This window comes from Lontra canadensis, unplaced genomic scaffold, assembly GCF_010015895.1.
Source record: "Lontra canadensis isolate GAN:19392208 unplaced genomic scaffold, GSC_riverotter_1.0 scaffold48, whole genome shotgun sequence".
Taxonomy (NCBI): domain Eukaryota; kingdom Metazoa; phylum Chordata; class Mammalia; order Carnivora; family Mustelidae; genus Lontra; species Lontra canadensis.
Window position 1 is genome coordinate 3485538 of NW_022631042.1, and position 23071 is coordinate 3508608.

The window sequence follows — 23071 nt, forward strand, 5'->3', positions numbered from 1 at the left end:
AGGATATATATGTTTATGTACGTGTATTTATATTTACATAGTTTTTGTTTTGTCTTTAAATATGTGCTTTATTCATATATGCTATCCTTAGAGCCCTCATCTTTAATCTTTGATAGATTATCATAAAATTTCAGAGCTCTAGATTGGTTAAAACACAACTCTGATTTTTATGCCTGAGGCGAGGTGTCACTCTAACAATACCCAGTGTATATCACTGGAGACTTGCGGATTTTTTTTAATATTTAAAATTTTTCATGACCATCATAAAATTTTGTTTATTGAAAGCATTAAAGATGGTTAATTTGCCATAGTTTGAAATCAATTCTTTTCTAAGGAAAAAGCATATGTATATGAATAAATAGATAAAATATGTGTTTGTGGGTATGTAACTGTTTATCTCCATCTGTAGAATGAGTTCTGGTAGACTTAGGAATTGATTTGATGTCTTCCAAGTGTATCTTTCTGCATTTCCAAATACAAAAGTATGTACACTGAGCCTTTATGGTTTAAAATTATCTTCCACTCAATTGAAAACATGCGTAACATTTGGTTGACCATAGAATTCTTAGACTGTACTTTTTTTTCCCACTCCATACAATGAAGCTCTTCCCAAAAAACTGGTCAACTTTACTGTTTTTTTCTAAGTTGGTTTTTTCTCCTACAGTAGGCTTTTCAGATTCAGTGTCTCACATGCTTACACTCTCATTGTGCGCAATGCCATGGATTCAGACTATGTTGATGTTTGGAAAAGCAAAGGTATTTCCAGGTTTCCTCTAGCTTTTTATTCTCTGGATTTGTGCATTTAAAACATACTGACCAGTCATGTAGGTTCTCTAGTGTTCATAAGCCAAAATTCTGAAAGTACTGACTTATGCAATGAAGGGGAAAAAGCCCCGCTATACTTCCTGGAGATTTTTATTCGTTGTTTTTTGAGAAATCTTTCTGAACAAGGTTGTCTATCTTGTTGAGTAATGTACGAAAATGATGTTTCTGAATGCTGATAATTAGCAAAAATTATTATTGCAGAATCATTAAGCTATTCTCAAGAAATTTGTGTTTAAACACTCATAATAGAGGCTTGTGCCATCCCCTAAAATTAAAAAAGCAGTTAGGGAACATTGTGTGAATCAAAATATCCTGAGCCAATCTTTTAGTTTTGTAAAATTCTGTAATGATTTTCTGAAAGAACTTACACAGTCAGACACTTGAGGGAAACGAATCTTCCAAAATCTTAAAACTTATTTCTCTGTAGCATTCCTAAACATTCTTAAGCAAATACCAGACCACGAATTTTTTTTTTCCAAGAATGATTTTTTGCAACCTGCCCTTCTTTCTTTTAATGCATAAGGTCATTTTTTCTGTTGGGGGTGAAAAAAAGAAGACAAAACATCTGGGGAACTAAACTACAAATCTAAGTTTCTGAAGTGCTATTTCTTGCTATTTGCTTTAAGATTAAAATTTGAAATAATTTCAGGTCAACAGTATTGGGGCTGTATAATGCTCATCAATATTGGGGCTTTAAGTGATATATGATATTATCTCATTTTCTCCTTTGATATTGTTATTTCTCTTTGAACTATTTGAGTATCTAAAAGTACACTTGAATATATGGACTTTGAATGTATATTTCAAACTTGCCACTTCCATTTTAAATTTTTATGTTTAGAGAAATGATTATCAACCTTATTCACAGTACAATATCAATACCAGGTTCAATATAATCAGCTCCTTAACCAATGACCTCAAAAAATTACATGCTTCCTCTGTAATAAACTCTCTTTTCTCTGTTATATGTAGTGAAACCTATTTGATATGATTACAATTTTAGAATTCATGACATGTTTTAAAAAAAAAAAAAAGCTTTCCTTAAAAATAACTCTTTATGTTGTTCTCAGATCAAAGTACCAACCATGTCCAGATTTTGGGAGCCCATAATACAATTATCTATACCTCATGACAAGCAAAGACTTTGTTTTGTTTTATTTAATCTGATAAAGACCAGGGTCAGTTCTCTATGTTCCATCCATTTGTGCTTATGTCACTTGTACGTGGATCTTTCTTGTCCCTTAACACTGAGGTTTGTTTCCTGCATACCCAGGGCCCAAAAGTGTCAAATAAAACAAGATTTCAAATAATATATGTAGAAATGAGTGTTGAAGAATTAATTTTTAATTACAAATGTTGGGTACGTATTAAGATGTTACTCCTCACAGGATTTTGTGAAGCAAATTAATAATACAGGTGGTCACATGCTACTATTTGTAAAGAACCATGTACATTTAAGACAGCATCTACAGTTGGTTAATTACCATTTTGATTACCTTTTCAGGGGAAAAAAAATGCACAAAATAGAAACCATTACCTCTGGGTACACGTTCTTATAACTTTGAGCTTAACTGCTCATAAATGTACTCTAGGGTTTTTGTTTTTTGTTGTTGTTTGGTTTTTTTTTTTTTAGTTTTTCTTTGCTTAGAATTTTAATTAAGATCCCAAGGGGAGGGGAGGACAGTATTAGATTGTTACCGATACAGGAAAAAAACAAAACAAAATAAACAAAAAAAAAATAACGATACCTGGAAAATGCAGCACACCGTTCCACGCAGTGACAGAGCGTGAGGAGAGGATTTTCCCCTGGCAGTTCTTTTCTTGCCCAAAAGCTTTGTCAGAGGGTGGCAGGCACAAAACAGAGGAGTTTTAAATTAGAAGTTAAAATCTCAACTCGAAATAACAAGCGCTGTGGAGATGTTTGCCACCTGACACATGTTTCTGATTTAGTTGCACTTAAATGGTGAGTGTGTTTTGTTCTCAGTCTTGTGAATTTTACCAGAACAGCTCAGTGGTTGAATGTCTCCAATTACACAGTAACCACAAGAAGTCAGGGTGAGATGTTCACTGATTCATTAATGAGGACATGTTTTCTCTTAGTCTGAGCCCCCTCTCCAGTCAGGAAAATTACCTTCTGAGACGCAAACAGCTTATTCACAATTTTCACCTCTTGTCTTTTGAAATGCGCAGCTCAACATCCCACCCTCTCTGTTCCACCTTCCCTGATGGGAGCGGGGCTGGGGAGCTTCTCAGCATTTTATGGTTTGATGTATGCAACTTAGCACTTAACGGGTGCTGACTTGTAATTTTTTTTTAATAATTTTTTTAAATTTATTTTCAGCATAACAGTATTCATTGTTTTTGCACCACACCCAGTGCTCCATGCGGTCCGTGCCCTCTCTAATACCCACCACCTGGTTCCCCCAACCTCCCACCCTCCCACCTCTTCAAACCCTTCAGATTGTTTTTCAGAGTCCATAGTCTCTCATGGTTCACCTCCCCTTCCAATTTCCCCCAACTCCCTTCTCCTAACTCCCCATGTCCTCCATGCTATTTGTTATGCTCCACAAATAAGTGAAACCATATGATAATTGACTCTCTCTGCTTGACTTATTTCACTCAGCATAACTTGCATGACTTGTAATTTTGATTACAAATGTTTGTAAATTACAAATGTTTCTAAAAAAAGCTGTGGAGAATAATACGGCAGATAGCCATGTACCTGCCATATTTATTATATCAACATCTTGCCATATTTGTTTCATATTTTTAGGGGAAAGGGATATACATAAATAATTAAAGCCTCCTGTAGTCACCTCTCTTGTCCCAGACTTCTCCTCTTGTCCCAGATTATTAGACCTAATTTGAGGTTACTCTTTCACTTGCTTTTCTTCACAGTTTTATGTACGTATTCATAAATGTTTCATATCTTGCTTGTTTTTAAAATTTTATATAAATGATATCTTAATGTATTTTTGCAACTTCCCTTAGTTATATGAAGTTTATATGACTTACTCATAGTGATACATGTGGCTCTAGTTCATCTATTTTCACTATGGGGCAGAATTCTATTATTGTACATCTCTACTATAATTTAAACATTCTCTGGTTATTTAAGTTATTTATGAGGTTTTTTAACTATTTCAAGCAATGCTAGAATTGATTTTTTGAAGTAGTCTCCTCATGCATGTGTGGAGGAATTTCTTCTACAAGTTAAATTTCTGGGTTATAATGACTATGTTGTTAAATAATATAGGAGAATGTTGTATGGTTTTTTTCAACAGTAGTTGTTTTTTCCGAGTTATAGTCCAAAGTGTTAAACTGTTTTTACATTTGTGAGTAATAAATGAGTCTTCTTCTTTCTCTACATCTGTGGTCCTTTTTCTCTGAATTTTCATTTTCAAATGTAATATGCGATGGTGTCCGTTGTTTTTGTTTACCTTCCCTTTGGTAATGTTGAATAGGATAATATTTTATTAATCTTGTTAACTCTTGGGTTTTTCTCATCTGCATTTTGCCTGTTCTTTTGCTTATTCTCTAATTGGATTAGTTTATGTGTTTCGAATTGAATTTGAGGGAATCTTTATATCTTCTGGTAATCCTTTGTCAAATAAGTGGGCGTAGATGTCTTCTCCCAGTATGTGGCTGGTATTTTTTGTTTGTCTTTTTGTTTGTTTTTATACAAATTGAAATTTTAATATAGGCAAATTTAGCATTTTTGTTTCTGTTAAGTTTTATAAATGTTCTGTATTGTTTAGGAAATTGTCCTTACCCAAAAGTCTTAAAAATATTGCTCTATATTTTCTTCTAAAAATCATAAAATTTTTCTCACTTTTCACATAATGTCCTGATAGACAGAGAATTAAGTTGTTTTATTCTATCTGTGGTCTGAGTAGAAACTCTAGGTTTTCCCCCCTCAATAAAGATAATCAGTTGTGTGTGTGTACCATTTATTGAATAGTGTGTCATTACTCCCACTGATCCACAATGCTCCATCTGTCAAATATTGAATTTTTTTATACATGTGTGGGTCTTTTATCACTCTTTGTTCTAATCTACTTGTCTGTTGTCTATCCCAACATCATTGTCACAGTTTTAATTATGATACCTTTATAATAAGTCTTGACATATGGTAGGTAGCATATTGCTGTTATTCAGAACCGTCTTGGGACAATTTTTAACCTATGAGCTTTTCATCATTTCAGAATCTTCTTATCAATTTTCAGGAAAATCTCTGTAGGAAATTTGATGGTGATTGTATTGAAGGAATAGATTAACTTGAGAAAAAATAGGTCTTTTTATACTGAGTCATGTCTATTTGAGTCTTAAGTGCATTCACAATACTGGACACTTGTCCTACCTAGAGATTTAATCATTGTATTTTGAATCACTACAATAAAATAAGTTAGGACCGTAAAAAAAATTAACACATAACAATTGTTAAATTTATAAACAATTTTGTATCATTTTATATCAACTTATAATAATATTATATCCCTAGAAAAGGCAGAGTAGAAAATGTAAATAAAATAAAATTTTGTTAAAGAAATATAATGGGCCAAATGTAATTCTTCATGTGCATATCATTGGTTTTGAGTTTCATTTAACCACTGAAGTTCTTGAACTCATTCTCCCAATTTTTTTTAGTGTTGTGTATCCTAATTGTGAAATACATTACTGACATGATACTTTTAGAATTTCAACAATTTCCATAAAAGAACAGTAAATCCATAAGAACTAAACATCTTATAGTCAGTGAACCAAAAACAATCATTTGATTTTGAAGATATAACTTGTATCTATGTTATTACTATTATTAATGATTAAATCAAATTGGTTTGGAAGATTAGAAAGCCGTTTAGAGCCAAGATAAGAATATAGTGTTAAGATGTAAATGTAGCTTCAAGACCCTTTTAATGAACCAGTAGGTACATAGAATAGGAGAGCAAAAGTTTACAACCATTGATGTCCACTGCTTGCTTTTGATTTAGCCAGGGATATAGGAAAAATTAGATTCTCCCATGTCATCATACCTGTGAAGAATGATCTCATCTTTTGTTCATCCATACGTCATTCTGTGAGGAAATATGCCTGTGACATAAATTCTAATTCATGGATATTGTTAAATTCTTAGTTTCTATTGTTTCAGTGTGGGTGATACTGATCCAACTAGCTGGCTCTTTGTAGAGATGATTTGAGAGGGTTTCTGGCAAGAAAATGCTGTTGGCTCTATGGTTGACAATCAGTGGTTGGTGTGAGGCTGAGGCTAGCTGTTTTTGGAGTGGCGGTTTTGATGTGAGAAGTTGGCCTCCGGAAATCTTTGTTATGAAGAAGTCTCTGGTAGGAGAGTTAACTCCAGTAGTACTGTTAGAAGACACACTCCTGTGTAACTTAAGGGAGAATGTTCCTAGGCAAGAAAGTCTCTATTTCTGCTTATGCTTTTTTGGCATATGTTACAGATGGCATGGCAGTGATCAAGGTTGGAGATCAAGAAACACACCACACAGATGAGTGAGCTTCCTTGTTCTTGGTCCTGGGGGATTACCAGGTACGGATTGGTCATTAGTATGAGATTTCTCAAAATTCCTACAAGCTGGTGTGTCAGGTACACATGACAAAAGATCACATTTCATGTTAATACAAAGATTTCCTAATAAATATTTGGGAATCTATCTTATGGAAAGAAGAAAAAAAAACTTGAGGCAACTGGACTGGTAGGTTATGATGTATTATTTTTAGGAGGCAGTGACAGCTTCCTTACTTTGTCAGGATATTGATGACTAGCGTGTTGCCAGGACAAAGAAATATATTTATCATTTTTTATCCACTTACTTTGAAATTAATCAGAGGAAATGTATGTTTGATTCATAATATTTCTGGTAGAGATGTCAAGAAAACTAAAGAATTACCCTGTTTTGTACATTTTTTCGTAAGTGTAATAATCCCTACCGTAATTTGCTTGCCTTTATTAACAAGGGTAGCATACCTTGAAATGTTTATGTATGTTCAAGTGATACTGATTCTTAAATTTCTGGATTTGTCTCGTCAGTATGCCATAACAGGCTACATTTTAGTGTGTGTGTGTGTGTGTGTGTGTGTGAGAGAGAGAGAGAGAGAAAGAGAGAATTGGAGTGGTTGTTTTGGAAGCAAGAATGCTGAACTATCTTTAATATTCATAATAGATCTTCATCAGCTGATGTTTTCACATGTCCCACATATTCAGAGAATGTGTTTTGAGTCAGACAGGTCAGAATTTAAATTCAGCTGTTGTACTTAACTGCCTGGATATGTTGTTCAACTTTTAGTACCTTGGTGTTCTCAGTAAGGAAATTGGGATAATAATAGTCAGATTTAGAAATAATGTACCAGAAATATTAAATGCAGTGTTTGGCATCGCATTTTACATAGGTGGCGAGAAGAGCATGTTTACTTTCACTTTGGAGATCTTTGATGGTAAGAAGAATATTTGCTACATTAAGATTGAATTCTTTGGCCCTTATACCTGCACATGCTTAGATAACTGACCATTGTCAGTCCTGATCTCTGAACTACAGGGACACAGAATATTTCTCATTAACAAAGCACCGAACTTGGGTCAGAAACATGGAGATAAAGCCATCTTCAAGACTTTAGTCAAGTTACTGATGTTCCCTCAGTCTCCTTTTATCTCATCTGTACAACTGAGAGGTTTTAAGACCTATCTCACAGGGTTAATGGAATGAAAGGAGCCGATATATTTTATGTGCTTTGTTAACTCTAAGGCACTAGACTAGCTATAGAAGTTACTTTTTTAAGGACAGATAAAATTATTTGCGCGGATGACAATAAATCTTACAAAGTTCAGGCTTCCCATGGGGGAACACTGAACCATTTGAGCTGTCTGCTATAGTGAAATATTATTTCCGTTATCAGGCCTGAATAAGTTAAGAACAAACAAACATGGAATGCCTGAAGTGATTAAACCATTTCTCATTTTAACTGTAAAACCAAAGTTTTGGCTAATCTTTGAAAAGGCTTCTAAGTTTTTCTTCTTATTACCAGTCTGTTAATCAGTAAACCTCGTGTCTGATTAAAATCTCTGGAATAGGTGCCATGAGGATCTGTTCATGTAACTTTCACGGTCTGTTAGTCACTGAAAACACATTTTATTAGTGAGCAGAGCTGTGGTGTAGGTGTCTGATGTCTGACCCTCAGTGTCTGGACTCATTTTTCTCATCAACTCCTTTTGTATGGGACTTTTGACGAATCACAGAAGCCCACTGGGTCTTGGGCATTAAATGTACAGAATCCTCCTGTAGACCCTTCTCTCATGCATGCTTAGGAGACCCTTTACCTGTTGAAGCAATGTCAGGGAGAGAGTGAGCCTTGAGAATAGAAATGGTCCATGGTCAAAGGTTTCGAACGAGAAGGTGAAATGGTAGCATGTGAGGCCTGATGAGCTGAGTGTGTTGGACGAAACAAAAATTCAAGCCCTCACATTAAGAAGGTGAGAGTGATTACATGGGCTGAAGAGATAAATGAGACCAGAATGGAGAAATTATGACACTGATGAAAGTCAAGTGTCAGGGCGCCTTCTTCATGCAGCAAGCCCCTGACACGGCTCCGGAAAGTTCCGAGGAACTGGTCGTGTCTGTGGCATCTGTTGCTTTTTCACCATTTGTCATTTGTTGTGGCTTTTTTTGTCCTTTTAACAAATATTCACTTGTATCCCATTTTGTATTCATAACTTTCCATTTTTTCCTTAAAACCTCATAAGCCTCAGGCCCTGCAAAACTTGAATTCATCCCTGCATGAGATGTTTCTTAATGGGAAGGACACTGAAGTGTGTACTGTAGAATTATAAGAATGTATTGGGCTGCCAAGATAATATACTGAGGTTAGATGGAGGTAAAACAAAACAAAATGAAACACAACAGGGAGTTTGGCGAGAAGGTTGTTGTAAAGGAGTGGTGGTGCTATTATTAGGAATACCAGAAATAATGAAGAGTATATATGGGTTACAACATGTGTTCAGTAACTACTCTGCACAGGTCTATCCTAGAACGATATGATGCTATCCTGCTTTGAAGGTGCCTACAGTCTAGAAAGGTGGTGGTTAAAAAGTACTCACTGTGGAGATAAGGTTTGATGAGGGTCTAAATGAATAAAAATATAAAATAATTCTGAAGAGCTAGAAGAAAGTTACCTTTAAGGAAAAAAAATCATTTTTTAGTGACTTTTTATGAGCACTTTATGTTTTTTTGGTTGTGGTAAGAGGACTATAGAAATTCAGAACGCACTGGTGTATTCTGCGTGCATTAGAAACCAGTACAATAACTAAGTGGAGATTACAGATATGCCCCCTCCCATCCCAAAGAATCCCAGGTAACCTTCGGGTAATTTCTAACAGCAGATTGTAAACTTCTCAGGGCAAGGAACTGTCCAGGAACTGAAACAGATCTTTCCCAGCTTTCATTTATTTCATTGTTAACTTTTATAGTTACGACATTCTGCTGTGCTCCAGCTAGAGCAATGAGTGTTGAAACAGAAAGAATGTTCTGCGGAAATGCAGGATTTTAGGTTTTCATGCCAGCACTCAATGATTTCAGATTGAAGACTCTTCATATGTATAGTAAATTACACTGATCATTGGAAGAAAATAAGATTTCTTTCTTAAGCTCCTTTTGTTTTCTTTTACTCTTTAGTCTTTCCTAGATCATCCTCATCGTCCTTCATGGTGCTTGAGTCTGCTGAGGTCTATGAGTGGATCCATTTACTTCTATCATTTTTTTAGTACATGCTGTCTAGAGTGATCTCTCGTGACCCCGTGGGGACATAAATGAAGAAAGCATGGACTGTACCTTTTAGCAGGCGAGACAGAAAATAGCAAAACTATTTATAAGTAGCCTATATTTAATGGTGGTGTGTGCTAAGGAGAGGAATCCAGCAAGGAGCAGAGATACGCCTGTAGGGGGTGGGCTTGCAGCTGTAGAGGGGTGTTCGTGGAGGGCCTCACCCAGAAGGCCGGAACGGAGTAAAGTTCCCAGGGAGAGGAAAGACAGAGCCAGAAGGTATCAGTATTCCAGCGAACAAATGAAAAGGGCAGAGGCCCAGAGCAAGATCATGCCTGATATGTGGGAAGAAAACGGAGACAGCAAGGAGCCCAGCGTGGTGGGAGCTAGCGAGCATGTGAGAGAGGGCAGCGGAGGTTCCGGTCCAAGCAGTCACAGAGATCGAATCTTGTGGGCCATTGTCAGGACTTCAGCTTCTGCTCATGTGGGATGAGAAGCCCCTGGGCTGACACATAGGAATACTCCTCTCTTTCTCTCTTCAAGTAAATAAATAATTTTTTTAAGGGGGGATGGGGGAGCTGGGGGTTTGCCTGAGCACAGGTTGAGCATCTGACTCTTGGTTTCAGCTAGGGTCATGATCTCAAGGTTGTGAGATGGAGCCCCTTGTTGGGCTCAAGGCTCAGCAAGGAGTCTGTGGAGATTCTTTCTTTCCCCCTTCCCCTGCCCCTCCTTCTGCTTGTGCATGCACGCTCTCTCTCTTTCTCTCCAAAGAAATAAGCCTTTTTTAAAAAAACTTAAATAGGAATAGTCTGAGTGCTGTAAATAGGATAGTTTGAAGGAGTGAAGGGTAGCAAGACAGCAGTTAGGAAACGAAATAACCCAGGTGTGTGATATGGCTCTTCAGACCAAGGTGGGGAATAGGGACATAATGATAAAGTGTTGTATTACATTGTGTATATATTTGTGTACACACACAGCCAATACAACGTGTGTGTTAAATTTCGGCTGAGTGAAAATGACCTCAGCGTGTTCACTCATTTGTTCCTACACATAGTATTCAGAATTAGTAAGCCAAAAGCCCCTCCCCCATATTTTGAAATCACAAATCCCTATATACCGTAACAGTCCTACAGAGTGAAACATGGAAGAGACTGACCCGAGCTGCCAGAAGTGGGAGGGCCACAGGGCAAGAAAGGCGTAGGCCCTCTCCGAACTACACAATGTTATTAAAGTGATAATTTGATTATTGTAAACCTAGCCTCTTATGTCTTATGTTATCAAATGAGTTGAGTCCGAGTTCATGGTGATCTACTAGGCCTGTGGCAGACATACACCAACCTTTCTGGTCTCATTTCTCTCTTCAACCCATGTAATCACTCTCCCTTCTTAATGCTGGGGCTTGAATTTTCGTTTTATACTGAGAGCAGAGGAGGTGGTCCATCCTCGTTCCCATTTCTTAGCTTCCTACCCACCAACCCCCCAGAGTTCTCAAATCCTGGAGCCAGAGTTTTGTTTACCTTCCATGATGCTCCTACTCCTCCCTGGGAGAAAGCATTTTGGGAGTCATAAGCTGATTGACCTTAGTGACCCAGAATCTAGTCCTCTCTCTGACACCCATTAAATATCTGTCTACTTGATATGGCAAGTTTTATTTTAATCAAATGCATTCACTTATTTTGTTTTTGCACTTAATTTTAAAATATTAGCTATAAAAAGTCAAGATTTTAGAATTGGGTTCTGTTTATCTTAAACAGAAAAAAAGCCCTTAGAATGCCAATTTTCCTGAACTTAGATGAGTAATCGGGAGGGCTGGCTTTTGGAACTACCACTAAATGTAATTTCTAAAGCTGAGGTTTCACATCTGTAAAAGTAGGGTAAGTTACACTTATCTTTCTGATTTTACTGGAATGCTATGAAGATAAAATGAGAAAAAGTAGGGAAAATGATTTTGTAAAAAAATAAATAGAGTCCCATATTTTTTCTATTAACATAAGTGAAATGGTCTGATTTTGTTTCTTTTAATCAAAAGGACTTCTTATAATTAGCCAGTATATGTATAAACATCCTTCATAATTCATAGTATATATTGCTGTTAGTTTTTATAGTTGTGATCATGTATGCTTATGAATTAGGAGAAATAATTTCTCTTCATGAATTTTTGAGAGCCGGAGGGAAAATAGTGGAGTTTTGTTTTACATCAATGGGTAGATATTGATGTTAAACTGTTGTCTTCTGCAGCGCCTGGGTGGCTCAGTCCATTAAGCCTCGGACATTTGGTTTTGGCTGGGTCATGATCCCGGTAGGATCCAGTCCTGCTGAGCTCTGTGCTCTGAGCTCATTTAAGAATAAGCTCAGGATTCTCTCTCCTCCTCTTCCCCTCCTCCCCCTCCACAAACCTTCCCTTCCACCCTCCCTCCCCTGTAAATGCTCATGCTAGCGCCCACTCTTTCTCTCAGATAAATAAAATCTTTTTTTTAAATGTTATTTTCTTAGGCAATTCTTGTTTGTTAATGGAAAAATCAGTTATTGTAATATGTTTCACATTATTATATGGATAGAAATTTCATTTTACATGTTAAAGGTGATTTAGAACTTTTGGAATGAAATTCTGCCATCACATGGTATTTATTATTTATTGAACATCTCTCAGGCCAATGTAAATTATTTGCTAATTCTTCTTTGATATGTGAGAAATAAAAATATTGACAATTCTTATGAAGTCATAATTCACTTTATTTCTTTAAGATTCTCTCAGGATGATAAAATGGTTATTGATTTTTTTATTGTTTGAAATGGCTTCCTTATTCTATTTATATCCTTTAGTGCCTCAAATGGTGAAAGAATTTATACATTAAAAGTTCACCATTTTACTTTCGATTATACCATTCATAATAATGATATAGTATCTTTGGCTCAAAAATAAGCAAAATATTGTTATAATATTGTAATGTGTTATAATATTTCTAGTGATGAGTACTTAGGTCAGGATAAAAACTCCCCACTTCTATGTCAAAAGAAAAATTCTGTTTTCTTATGTAGACTAAGTATATTTGCATTTACCTTTTGCTTTTAAATTTTGTTTGGGAAATTTCTTTTTAGAATTTTCCTTTTCTGAAATACAATTTTCTTTTTATCTGATTTTACACATGATTTAAAGTTACAGTTCAGTAATCAAAGTTTTGTGCATTCTGTCAACTAATGTTTGAACTGGAACTTATATTGTCCATATGTACGTTAATTCTCAGTGGAGAGGATGATGATGGTGATGATATTGCCACTGATCCAAATAACTCCTGTATTTATTAGAAAACTCCTTTTCCTAGAATAAAGTGACAATATGTTGGGTTGAAATCTGTTGTCTGAGAAGTGGGATACATTTAAATAACATTAAAAAAAGAACAGTACAGAATATATGAATATTAAAAAGGTAAGAACATAATTAAAGTTAAAATCCTTAGTCGTTCAGTAGAGATACTTAAAGCAGAGGAGGCCACAGTTAAGGCAAGCATTTCTCATGGACAGTTGCATCCTGTAGCCTCGCTTCCTATGTCCATTCAATTAACTATGTATCTATATATTCATGAGTGCCTTTAGGATTAGTGGGTTACACTCTATTTAATGGTATTGATCTGGTAATACAGTTACGTGAAAACATCCACTTTGTTCTAACAAAATGAATTGGGAAATTAAAAGTTTATAAATTTATGAACTCCAGTCTACTTCAGATGAGATGTTAACATCACATACATATCATTGGATAGCTCCATATATTATATGATTTTCCTGGAATTATTAACATTTTACTAATCTACCCATATCCTTTTTCTTGTCTTATTCAGCTACATCCTATTTTAATCTGTTTCAAATAATATATCTAATTCTAAAAACCATAAACTGTGGCCATAGAGTGACGTTAGCATCTATACCAATCTTTCCAGGAAATATTAGACTGTAGTATTAGATTATTTTAGAGTTTATGGTGATTAGATTATCATAGAGTTTATAATCTATATATAGTATTAGATTATTATAGAGTTTATAGTGATTAGAAACATTAGAAACACAGTCCTATCATGACAGTCTTCTTCAAGTTCAACCACAAATCACAGCTAATTATATACCCCTTTTTACCTTGACTCTATTTAAAAAGGATGAATTTGCAATAGCCCACCTTGTCTCATATAGGATTTTCTTTCCTTTTTAAAAGCTGAACAGTATTCTACTGTATGTATAAAGCATGTTTCAATTATCATTTATCTATCAATGAATATTTAGGTTATTTCAATGTTTTGACTATTGTGTATATAACTATAATGAGCATTGTTGTGCTACTATCTCTTTGAGATCCTGATTTCAATTATTTTGGTTAAATACCCAGAAATGGGATTGCTAGATCATGTGGTAAATGTGTTTTTAATGTTTAGAAAACGTCATATTGTTTTTCATAATGGCTGTACCATTTTGTATTCCAACCAAGTACAAGATTCTGATTTTTCTTCTCTTTACCAACACTTACTGTCTTGGTTTTGTTTTTTGTTTTTTTTTTTTTTAATTGTATAATGGGCATTCTAACAGGTGTGATTTTTATTTGAATTTCCTTGATAATTAGTGACATTGGGTAATCCTTCCTACATTATTTTCCCTTATAACAGCGTTCAGCATAATTTCCCATCAGTGTGCATGTGCAAGTGTGCTATTTGCTTATTTTCTGGGAGTGGAATGGAGATAAGAGATGAGAAAGTCAATTTTTTTCATTCCTAATTGACATTGTTTATCCACCAAAAATGGTGCATCCCACAAAAACTGTTTGTTCAACTATCATTTCATTTTTTGCATTTCCAAGTCTTCAAATAAAATTGTCGTATAGAGAGTTACCTGGGTGATTCAGTCGTTTAAGCATCTGCCTTCAGTTCAGATCATGATAGCAGGTTCTGGGATCAAGTCCCCCATCAGGGTCCTTGCTAAGCCAGGGAGCCTCCTTCTCCATCTCCCTGCTGCTCCTCCTGCTTGTATGCCTGCATGTACTCTCTCTCTCTCTGACAAATAAATAAATAAAATGTTAAGAAAAAATAGTCATATAGATAAGAAATATATTTTTTAATTATCTTTTTATTATAATTAAGATGGAATTATAAAAAATGTATGTGTTCTTTGTGCTAGGTTTTACATATTTGAGCACCATTTCTATGTAGATGCACTATGAGGTAGGTTTAGCATAAAATGAGTGAGATTTTCTATTTGCTGAAACTAGCATTGGCCTGAGCGATAGATGAAGTTCATACTTCTGCACTACCATTAACTAACCGTGTGCTATTGGAAGTCTTGTCACCTCATGTTTCATGTTTCTAATGTATTCTATAAGAAATGAAAACTAGAGCATCTGCAAGGATCTTGCTTGCTTTGTAACGTGAGTCTATAAAATAGTTGTGACCTGCTTTTACAACACATTTTATTTATGTGATTCTTTTTCAGTGACTTTTTTATTGTTGACCATTAATACTGCAAAACATGTGCTAATCTATGTTCTTTGAAATTTTGTTTTTTGTGATTAGAACTAAACCTATTTTAGATCTGTGAGTATAGAAGTCATTGACTCTAAATATTTCAGTGTATTCAACCTAGAAAAAAATAGTGGGCCTGCCCAGACTATTCAACTACTGTCTTTGATAATTCTTGGATTTATTTTTTCCTATTTGCAATGTTGTGAGAATTTCTTTTATTTTGCAATTATTTATATTTATATATAATTTATAAATACATGCCACACTTTGCTTAGTTTGCTTGTTTTTATAAAAAGTGTGAATGAAAGAAGAAATATGGGAAGTGAATCACTCCAGACCCCATCCCAAATTAATGACAGTTTTAAATACAGAATTCAACTTCTTTAATTATGAGATATCTAAAAATTAGGTGCTTGGGTGGCTCATTCAGTTGAGTGTTTGACTCTTGATCTCAGCTCAGGTCTTGATCTCAGGGTCCTGAGTTCAGGTCCCACATTATATATCTATATAAGCTGTATAACATTTCTCAAAGAACTCTTATCGGTGGTATTATCATAGCATATACTTTCCCTTAACAATCTGTTTCATTTATATTGGGCTTGTTTACTCAGCATAAAAATATGCAATAGTTTTAAGCAAAGAAGTAGAAAGTTACCCCAAATCTCATATCTCTCATATATATATATATATATATATACACACACACACACACACACACACACACACAAACACAAATATATATGTTTAATACTACTGAAACTTGGAAGAATGTATATTCATAAAATTTACATTAAATATTCTAAGGAGTTTAATTCTATTATCAATATACTATGAAGTCGGGATATTGTGATATATCACATTTTAAAAAGTGTATAACTTAATAGAGTTAAAATTTTAGTATTTTAGGTTAAAAACAGCTTTTAGTTTGGCACTAGCACTGATTTTTTTTTTATTACTTTAGAAAGAGGGAATGGGGGTAGGCAGAAAGAGAGGGAGAGAATCTCAAGCAGACTCCACGCTGAATGTGGAGCCTGATGCAGGGCTCAATCTCACAACCCTGAGAAGGGACCTGAGCTGAAACCAAGAGTTTGTCACTTAACCAACTGGGCTACCCAGGCAAGCCCAGCTTCTAAGTTTAAACCAAATATTGATTCAGACTACAAATTGAGTATTCCAGCCCCTGAGTTAACCAATCCAGACACAAATGTGGCAATGGCCAGAGAAGATAAACTAGATAGGGTATTCCCTGGGGACCCTGGGGTGTCAACACCAGCCCCGAGAACCTGAACAATGACCACAGAGGGCAATGAGAAGGAAGGTGGCAAATGCAGAAGAGGAAAATTAGATGACATGATCCCTATGCTTGAACATCTTAGTATATATGTAAGGTAAATTTGTGGATAAGGAAAAATAATGAAAAACAGTGTGTAAATTTCAGAATCTAAACTATTTTTTCACATCTTCATATAAAGCTCCCACTCAAAAATTGCATTTTCATAAATTATAAACAACCAGTCGTGTTTTCATTGTGCCGTAGTCATAGTCTTCTCCCCATCGTAGAATCGAAATAAACTAAAAAAGTGATCTAGCAATATCCTCCCCCTTGAGGAAGCCAAGGATGGCAAATTAGCCAGTTTGCTGAAGGTTACAACATCTAGTAAATAGCCAAGCTAAATGTGAACACAATATGATTATGGAGAAGAGAAAGTATCAGCAACCAGCAGTACCTTGGATCTTAAAACACATTTCTAAAAAAGTATTTGTCTTTCTGAAAATAGCATATATATTCCTTATTAAAAGAAGGGTAGATTTTAATTTTTTAATGTTAAATATCAGACACATTCACATCATTGCATTTGAAAGTATTATTAGACTATTGTTTAAAAAACTAGAATGTAACATTTTATTGTAGCCCTTTTGAAGCAATTCAGACTACATTCTCAACAAAAGGAAATTCAGATTATCTTCCTTTCAGCATATCTCTGGAGTCATTGTCCTTGTTAATGGAAGTTGTTCTGATGGCCTCTTCAAGTTGTAAAATCATTTTTTTTATTTAATTGTATTTAAATTCAATTAATTAACATATAGTATACTATTAGTTTCTGGAGTAGAGTTCTGTGATTCATCAATTGCATGTAACACCCAGTGCTTATTACTTCAAGTGCCCTGTGAGGTCATTTTAAATTCAACTCATTTAGGTGAACCAGGGAAACGGGGCTCCTGCAAATCCCTAAGGATGGATACCTCTAGAGTGTGGAGAGTGAGGAGGGAAAAAGCAGGCAGAGAGAGACTGTTTCAGTGAAAGTCCCTCCAGGTTTATATATGTTATGTACCAAGGCTCTGTTTTAAGTTTTGATCGAACTATGTATTCCAAGAGTAAAAATAAGAGTCAATCATAATGACAGTGACAAAAATGGCAACATTATTATGAGATTAGCTCTTCAAGAAGATACTTTACAACCTTAAGATTTTATGCTTCTAGATGAGTTTTCTTGGGAAAATACATCTGAGTTTTTAATGTCTTGTCCTGAGGGAGTCTCCTTTGTCCTGTAAATAGACAGGACACTATTCAAATACTATTTTTTCCCCTTACTCTCCCCCTTCCTCCACTCTTTTTTCCCTCCCTGATATTCCGTTCTTCTGCCATTTTTTTCCTTTCCTTCCTTTATGTTAATGTATAAATTGGTTAAAGTTCTAAAATACTAAAAAAAAAAAAACCTGTATAATAGAATAAAATATATCTATCTATGTATTTCTTATATTAACATTCCATCCCTTGAAAATGAATGAGTAATTAGTATAACTGATGTGGACAATATATTGGACCCCTGAAACTCACTTGCAAGGTTTGTTCACAATTTAGAAACCCAAGGCAAATGAGCATTTCAGATTCTGAGTTTTTGCTGCTGCTGCTGCTGATTTATAAATGACTTTTGAGAGCAAATGTCCAGATTTAGGAAATTAATCTATAGTCATGGTTAATAATATCAATGGAGAAAAGTACAACATAAAGTCTTATTAATTTATGATATACATTTATTTTTTAAATTAAGTTTGGGTTTTGTTTTGTTTTGTTCTATTACCCCAAAGGCATTAGATTCTCATTCCATAGCAGGCCAGCCTCACTGGTTCATGTAGTTTCCCTCGTGTGTGTGTGTGTGTGTGTGTGTGTGTATACGTGTGTTTGGTTTTCGCATTTGTTTTTTTATTCATTTATTAACTCATTCATTTTCTTTCAACTCATTTTCTTTTCCCACTTTCTTCCTCTGTTCATGAGCAATTATTTATAATTTATGTAATTTCTGTTATTTTTTTGGAAAATACATAATGTACCTGGGTACAAGTAGCATTTTAATGTACATGAAATGTCCTTGTCCTGTAGACAGATCCTATCTCTCACTTGGTTTTAGTTGGAAAATAGTTTTAAGGTGAATCCACCTTTTGGTTAACACCCGGTATGGTCTTTTTCTGCACCCTCGCCAGGTATTTCCATCTGGAACACTTACTGTACTCTCATTGTCCCACTTCTCCTGATACTGCCTCTGCCCACAAATAGACACTCAGCAAGATTTCTGAGTCATACGGTATACATGGGTTTAATTTCATGATGTTTGCTACATTGCCCTCCAGAGGGGTGCACTTACCTGCATTCCCATTAAAATAATTGCATGTTTATAAATTGTAGACAAGCGGTTGTTTTATTTTCCTGTGACATAGTCATAGTATTCTCACATCACAGAGTGGGGTAAAACTGAACATCGTCCAGTAAGTTTAATCTCCTTTGAAGTCAGGGTCCCCTGATCCTACATCCCAGTCAACACATTTTCTGGTTTTTAAACTTTTTGCAATACGATGAGAGCTAAGGAGTATGTCATTATTGCTTTAACTTGTACTTTCTAATCATTTTTGAGTCTGGGTCTTTTTATATATACTTTTAACACTTTTAAAATTCTTTCTCTCTGGGTCATCTTAGTTTTACTAACTGCCAGGATGTTTCTGCTTTTTTCTAGTAGAGTATCATTTTTTATTAATTTTTTTGACAGCATACAATATTAGACACAAGGTGGTGATCACCACGTAAGTGACTAATTGTGTAGTGCCTGCCACTTACTAGGTCCAGAAAAAATAGTTGTGCAATAAAAAAAAGTCATGAGATTTTATATGTGTTTGGATATACCTATGATTTCAACTGTTAGCTCATTAATTTTAATCCATAAGATGTTTGTGATGTAAGGATAAATAATAAATATAGACAAAGAAATAACACACATGAAATTGTTGTATTATAAAGAATAGCATTTACCAGTTTTAGGAGATAGAAAGTTAAGGAATCCCAGAAGTTATAAAAACCCATAGTTGAGAATGTTTTATGTTGAGTGATATTTTTTAAATTCAAACATTACCTGACTATTGTCTTTTTTGGTGTTTGATAACATGTTAAGTATAAGATTGTAAGCAACAAATCCTGTCATCAGTTGTTGTACATTGAATAAAAATTCAGATGGTCTTAGTTTTCCTATTAAAAGCCATTAGTATAGGTACTTTATAGGGATATAATTGAAATATCATCTGTCCACTATCAAAGTTGAACAATTCATTAACAAACATGTTGATAGAATTTAAATATAAAGAAAATGTAAATGCTGAATAATAGATATAGACATGCATGTGTACACTGTATTCCAGGAATTATTTCTAAAACAAAGTCAGAGTACAGTTATCTTCAGATTGACTCTGCTTCCATTTAATCAATTCAATGATAAAATATTACTTTAGTGAACCTCAATATAGCATGATCATGTTCAACAAATGTTTATGTGCCTTTTAAAATAGTTTATAGGATTTTGCAATTAACATTTTTCAAGAATGTTATATTTGAGATCATATCATACTTAATTCTTACAATTATTAGAACCTTCTTATGAATTAATAAGGAGTGATGGGTTCTATTCACTTGGTCTCTTTAGTATGGTTCTTGTAGGATTTGCTAGGTATTTGGAGAGGCGGTGGATAGGAAAGGTGTTACTAAAGGACTAGTTGCAAGTCATCACATTCCCTGTAGTGTCTGATACTCACCATTGGAACCAAGTACTGGCAAAATCTTTTGACCCACAGTCCTGCCCAAACTCTGGTGGAAAACCAAATGAGGAGAAAAGAAGCTTGGTCTGTGTATCATGGAACAGAACAAGTGGTGTAGTTTATGACCTCAGGTGTATTTCTACACAAGATTCTAGTTATTTGTTGTGGGTTTTTTTTTTTTTCCCAGCAATTTTATTAAAGATTTTAAATAGTTTTCCCTTTGTAATACTAGAAGCATTTTTTAATTTCATTAAATAATTATGTTTTGTAAATTTGCCCCTTTATTTTGAGAGGTGAAAAATAAACAAGTTAATCCAAGAAAAGAAGCGTGAAGATTACGCAGCTGTTTCTTTTCATAGAATATGCTCTTGCCGAAAAGTGACAATGCAATTATAACACTATAATTTGTTTCAATTCAAAATCATCTGTATAGAAATATACTCTTTATGCTGACTTTTTCTTTAAAAAGTGTGTTTTCCAGTGTGCTCTTCTTTTTGTACTGCTCTATTTTTCTTTAGTGATATCATCGTTGTCTCTTATGTAATTTTCTCATTTTATATGTACAACAGCCTGGGATTGTTGAATTAAACCTAAGGCCCATCTGAAGATAAAGTTTTGTTGGAGTAAGTTCTAGAAAAGCCATTTTTGTTTGTGTTATTGTGGATATTTTTATGGACTTCTTTTGCCATTTCACTGTAGTAAAAGAATTTACCATACTTATTTGCAACCAGTAATATGCTTTCCAGTGTATATCAAAATCATTAAAACTTTCAAAGTTTCAGTTATGCCATGTTTAGAGTTTTCCACTGAAGCCAATGGTGAGCAGTAGGGAATGTCACATAGGCATCTGTGAAGCTCATTAAAAACCCAGTTGTTCAAGTGTTTCTTTTTGTTTCAATTATAACTCAGTTAGGGCATACATTTATTTTCTTAGGTAAAGCTGGTAACATTCACAAATATTTGGGCACTCTATATTAGATGAATAGTTTCATCTAATTTCTATCCATTTCACATAGATACATATTAGGACCAGATGATTCATGCCAAATATGTACTCCTAGATTATTTTGACAGCTCATGTGAAATGGAGCAAAGAAACAAAATTTAAAATGTTGAAAAATTGTTACTACATTTTAGTGAAAATTATCTTTTTAGACAGAGAGGAAACATGAAATGCCCTCTAATTAATGCAGCATAATTGAGGCTATCCAGCACAAAAAAAGAAAAAAAAAAAGACTTTGGGTTCTTTATTGAAACATTATTAAGAATTTCAAAATGGTTACAGTGAACCATTAAACCAAGCATGGGCCTTTCTGAGCACACGGCCTTGTCCTACCACACAGGCCACACCCCAGCCACCGCCGCCCCTCCTCCCCCCCCACCATGAAGCTGTCCTCTCTGTAACATGCCTACTAATTCTACTCAGGGATGCCTTGCATGCAGTGAAGAAAAAGGAAAAAATTCCCCATGGAAATCTGTCTTATCTGAGCAAAGTTGAAGCAATTAACAGTTTTTCAAGGGGACCTTCACAACAAGCTATTAATGACTTTCTTCCCCCTTTCCCATTCCATGATGGAATATGGAAGTTTATACTCTTCTAGATGCTTTTTCCCCATGGGAAAATTATACTGATGCTTGTAATGGTATTTTTTTTCTGACACAAAATTGGCCTAAGTAATATATGTTCAATAATGTTTTCTTTATTAAAGCAGTATAAACAAAATGCATGTGTTTGGTAATACTTAATAGGCTTTCAAAACCAACATTTTGCATGTTGTAATAGACACGTTTGATGAGTTCAGGTGAGTGATGAAAGCAAACTACGTACGGTTGTGGTATTAATGTTCCAGAGAACTTTGAACTCTGTTCTCTGAAATGGTGTGCTGAGTTGGTTTTTAAATGTCTTCTATGCCCTACGGACCCCGACTAGAAATACAACACATGTTTTATTTTATAATTGCGTTTGTCTTTTTAGGGATGCAAGTATTGGAGTGGAATGGAATTCCTTTAACTTCTAAAACGTATGAAGAAGTGCAGAGTATCATTAGTCAGCAAAGTGGGGAAGCAGAAATATGTGTAAGACTGTGAGTTTTTCCCCATCTTTTTGTTTCCATTTTTTGGCAATTCATGGCTCTTTTAATTTAAAATTGTTAAGGTGGAACCTTTGCCAGTCAGCAAGATTTACAGTAATTAGAAAATAAAGTGAATACAAGTTTTATAGATTTCTTGTGTTCAGAATCAAAGTCTAAAGCATAGAAAGAATTCAGCTAATTTTGTGTCTGATTATGTCAGTAGTTCTCCCCTTTCATGCTTTTATTGAAACATGCTTCATTTAATGAAAGCCTGAACCCATTTAGATTCCATGTCTGTGTGTAGTATTTCAAAAAGAACTTACACTTAATCCATAAAGATTTCACCTTAAATAATCATTTTTATCAGCTGACTTTTAACAGCATTGCAAATATATATTTGGTTAGAAGGGCGAGCATGCTTGGAAATTGCTTTATATCATTGACCACTTCTCATTTACCTACTGAAAAAAAATCAGGGTAGTTGGAAAAAAAAGGGCCTTTTGTCTCCAGTTTCCTCAATTTCTTTCTTAATTTCTTTGTTTTAAATTTTTAGGGACCTCAATATGCTTTCAGACTCTGAAAATCCCCAGCACCTGGAACTTCATGAGCCACCAAAAGCTGGTAGGTGAAAGTCATCTGCTTTCAACCGGGGGTAAAGGGGAAGATGTAAGTGTAATGATAGTTGTAGGAGCAGGTGAAGCCATAGATGAAAATATAAACAAAGCATAGATAGTGTATGGGCAAAATGTACTTATAGACCAATGTCTATTTATCTATGTAATCATAAGCAGAATCAAAAGCACTGCAGCAACGTTTTTTAGCA

General features: G+C 34.7%; 1 protein-coding gene across 1 annotated transcript in view; it reads left to right on the forward strand.

The window, feature by feature from the left end:
• The window catches only part of PCLO (piccolo presynaptic cytomatrix protein), a 397216-nt gene that overhangs the window by 291201 nt on the left and 82944 nt on the right, over positions 1-23071 (forward strand). The window contains 2 exon segments of the mRNA XM_032873242.1: positions 22152-22260; positions 22802-22869. Coding sequence (XP_032729133.1) covers positions 22152-22260; positions 22802-22869 — 177 coding nt within the window.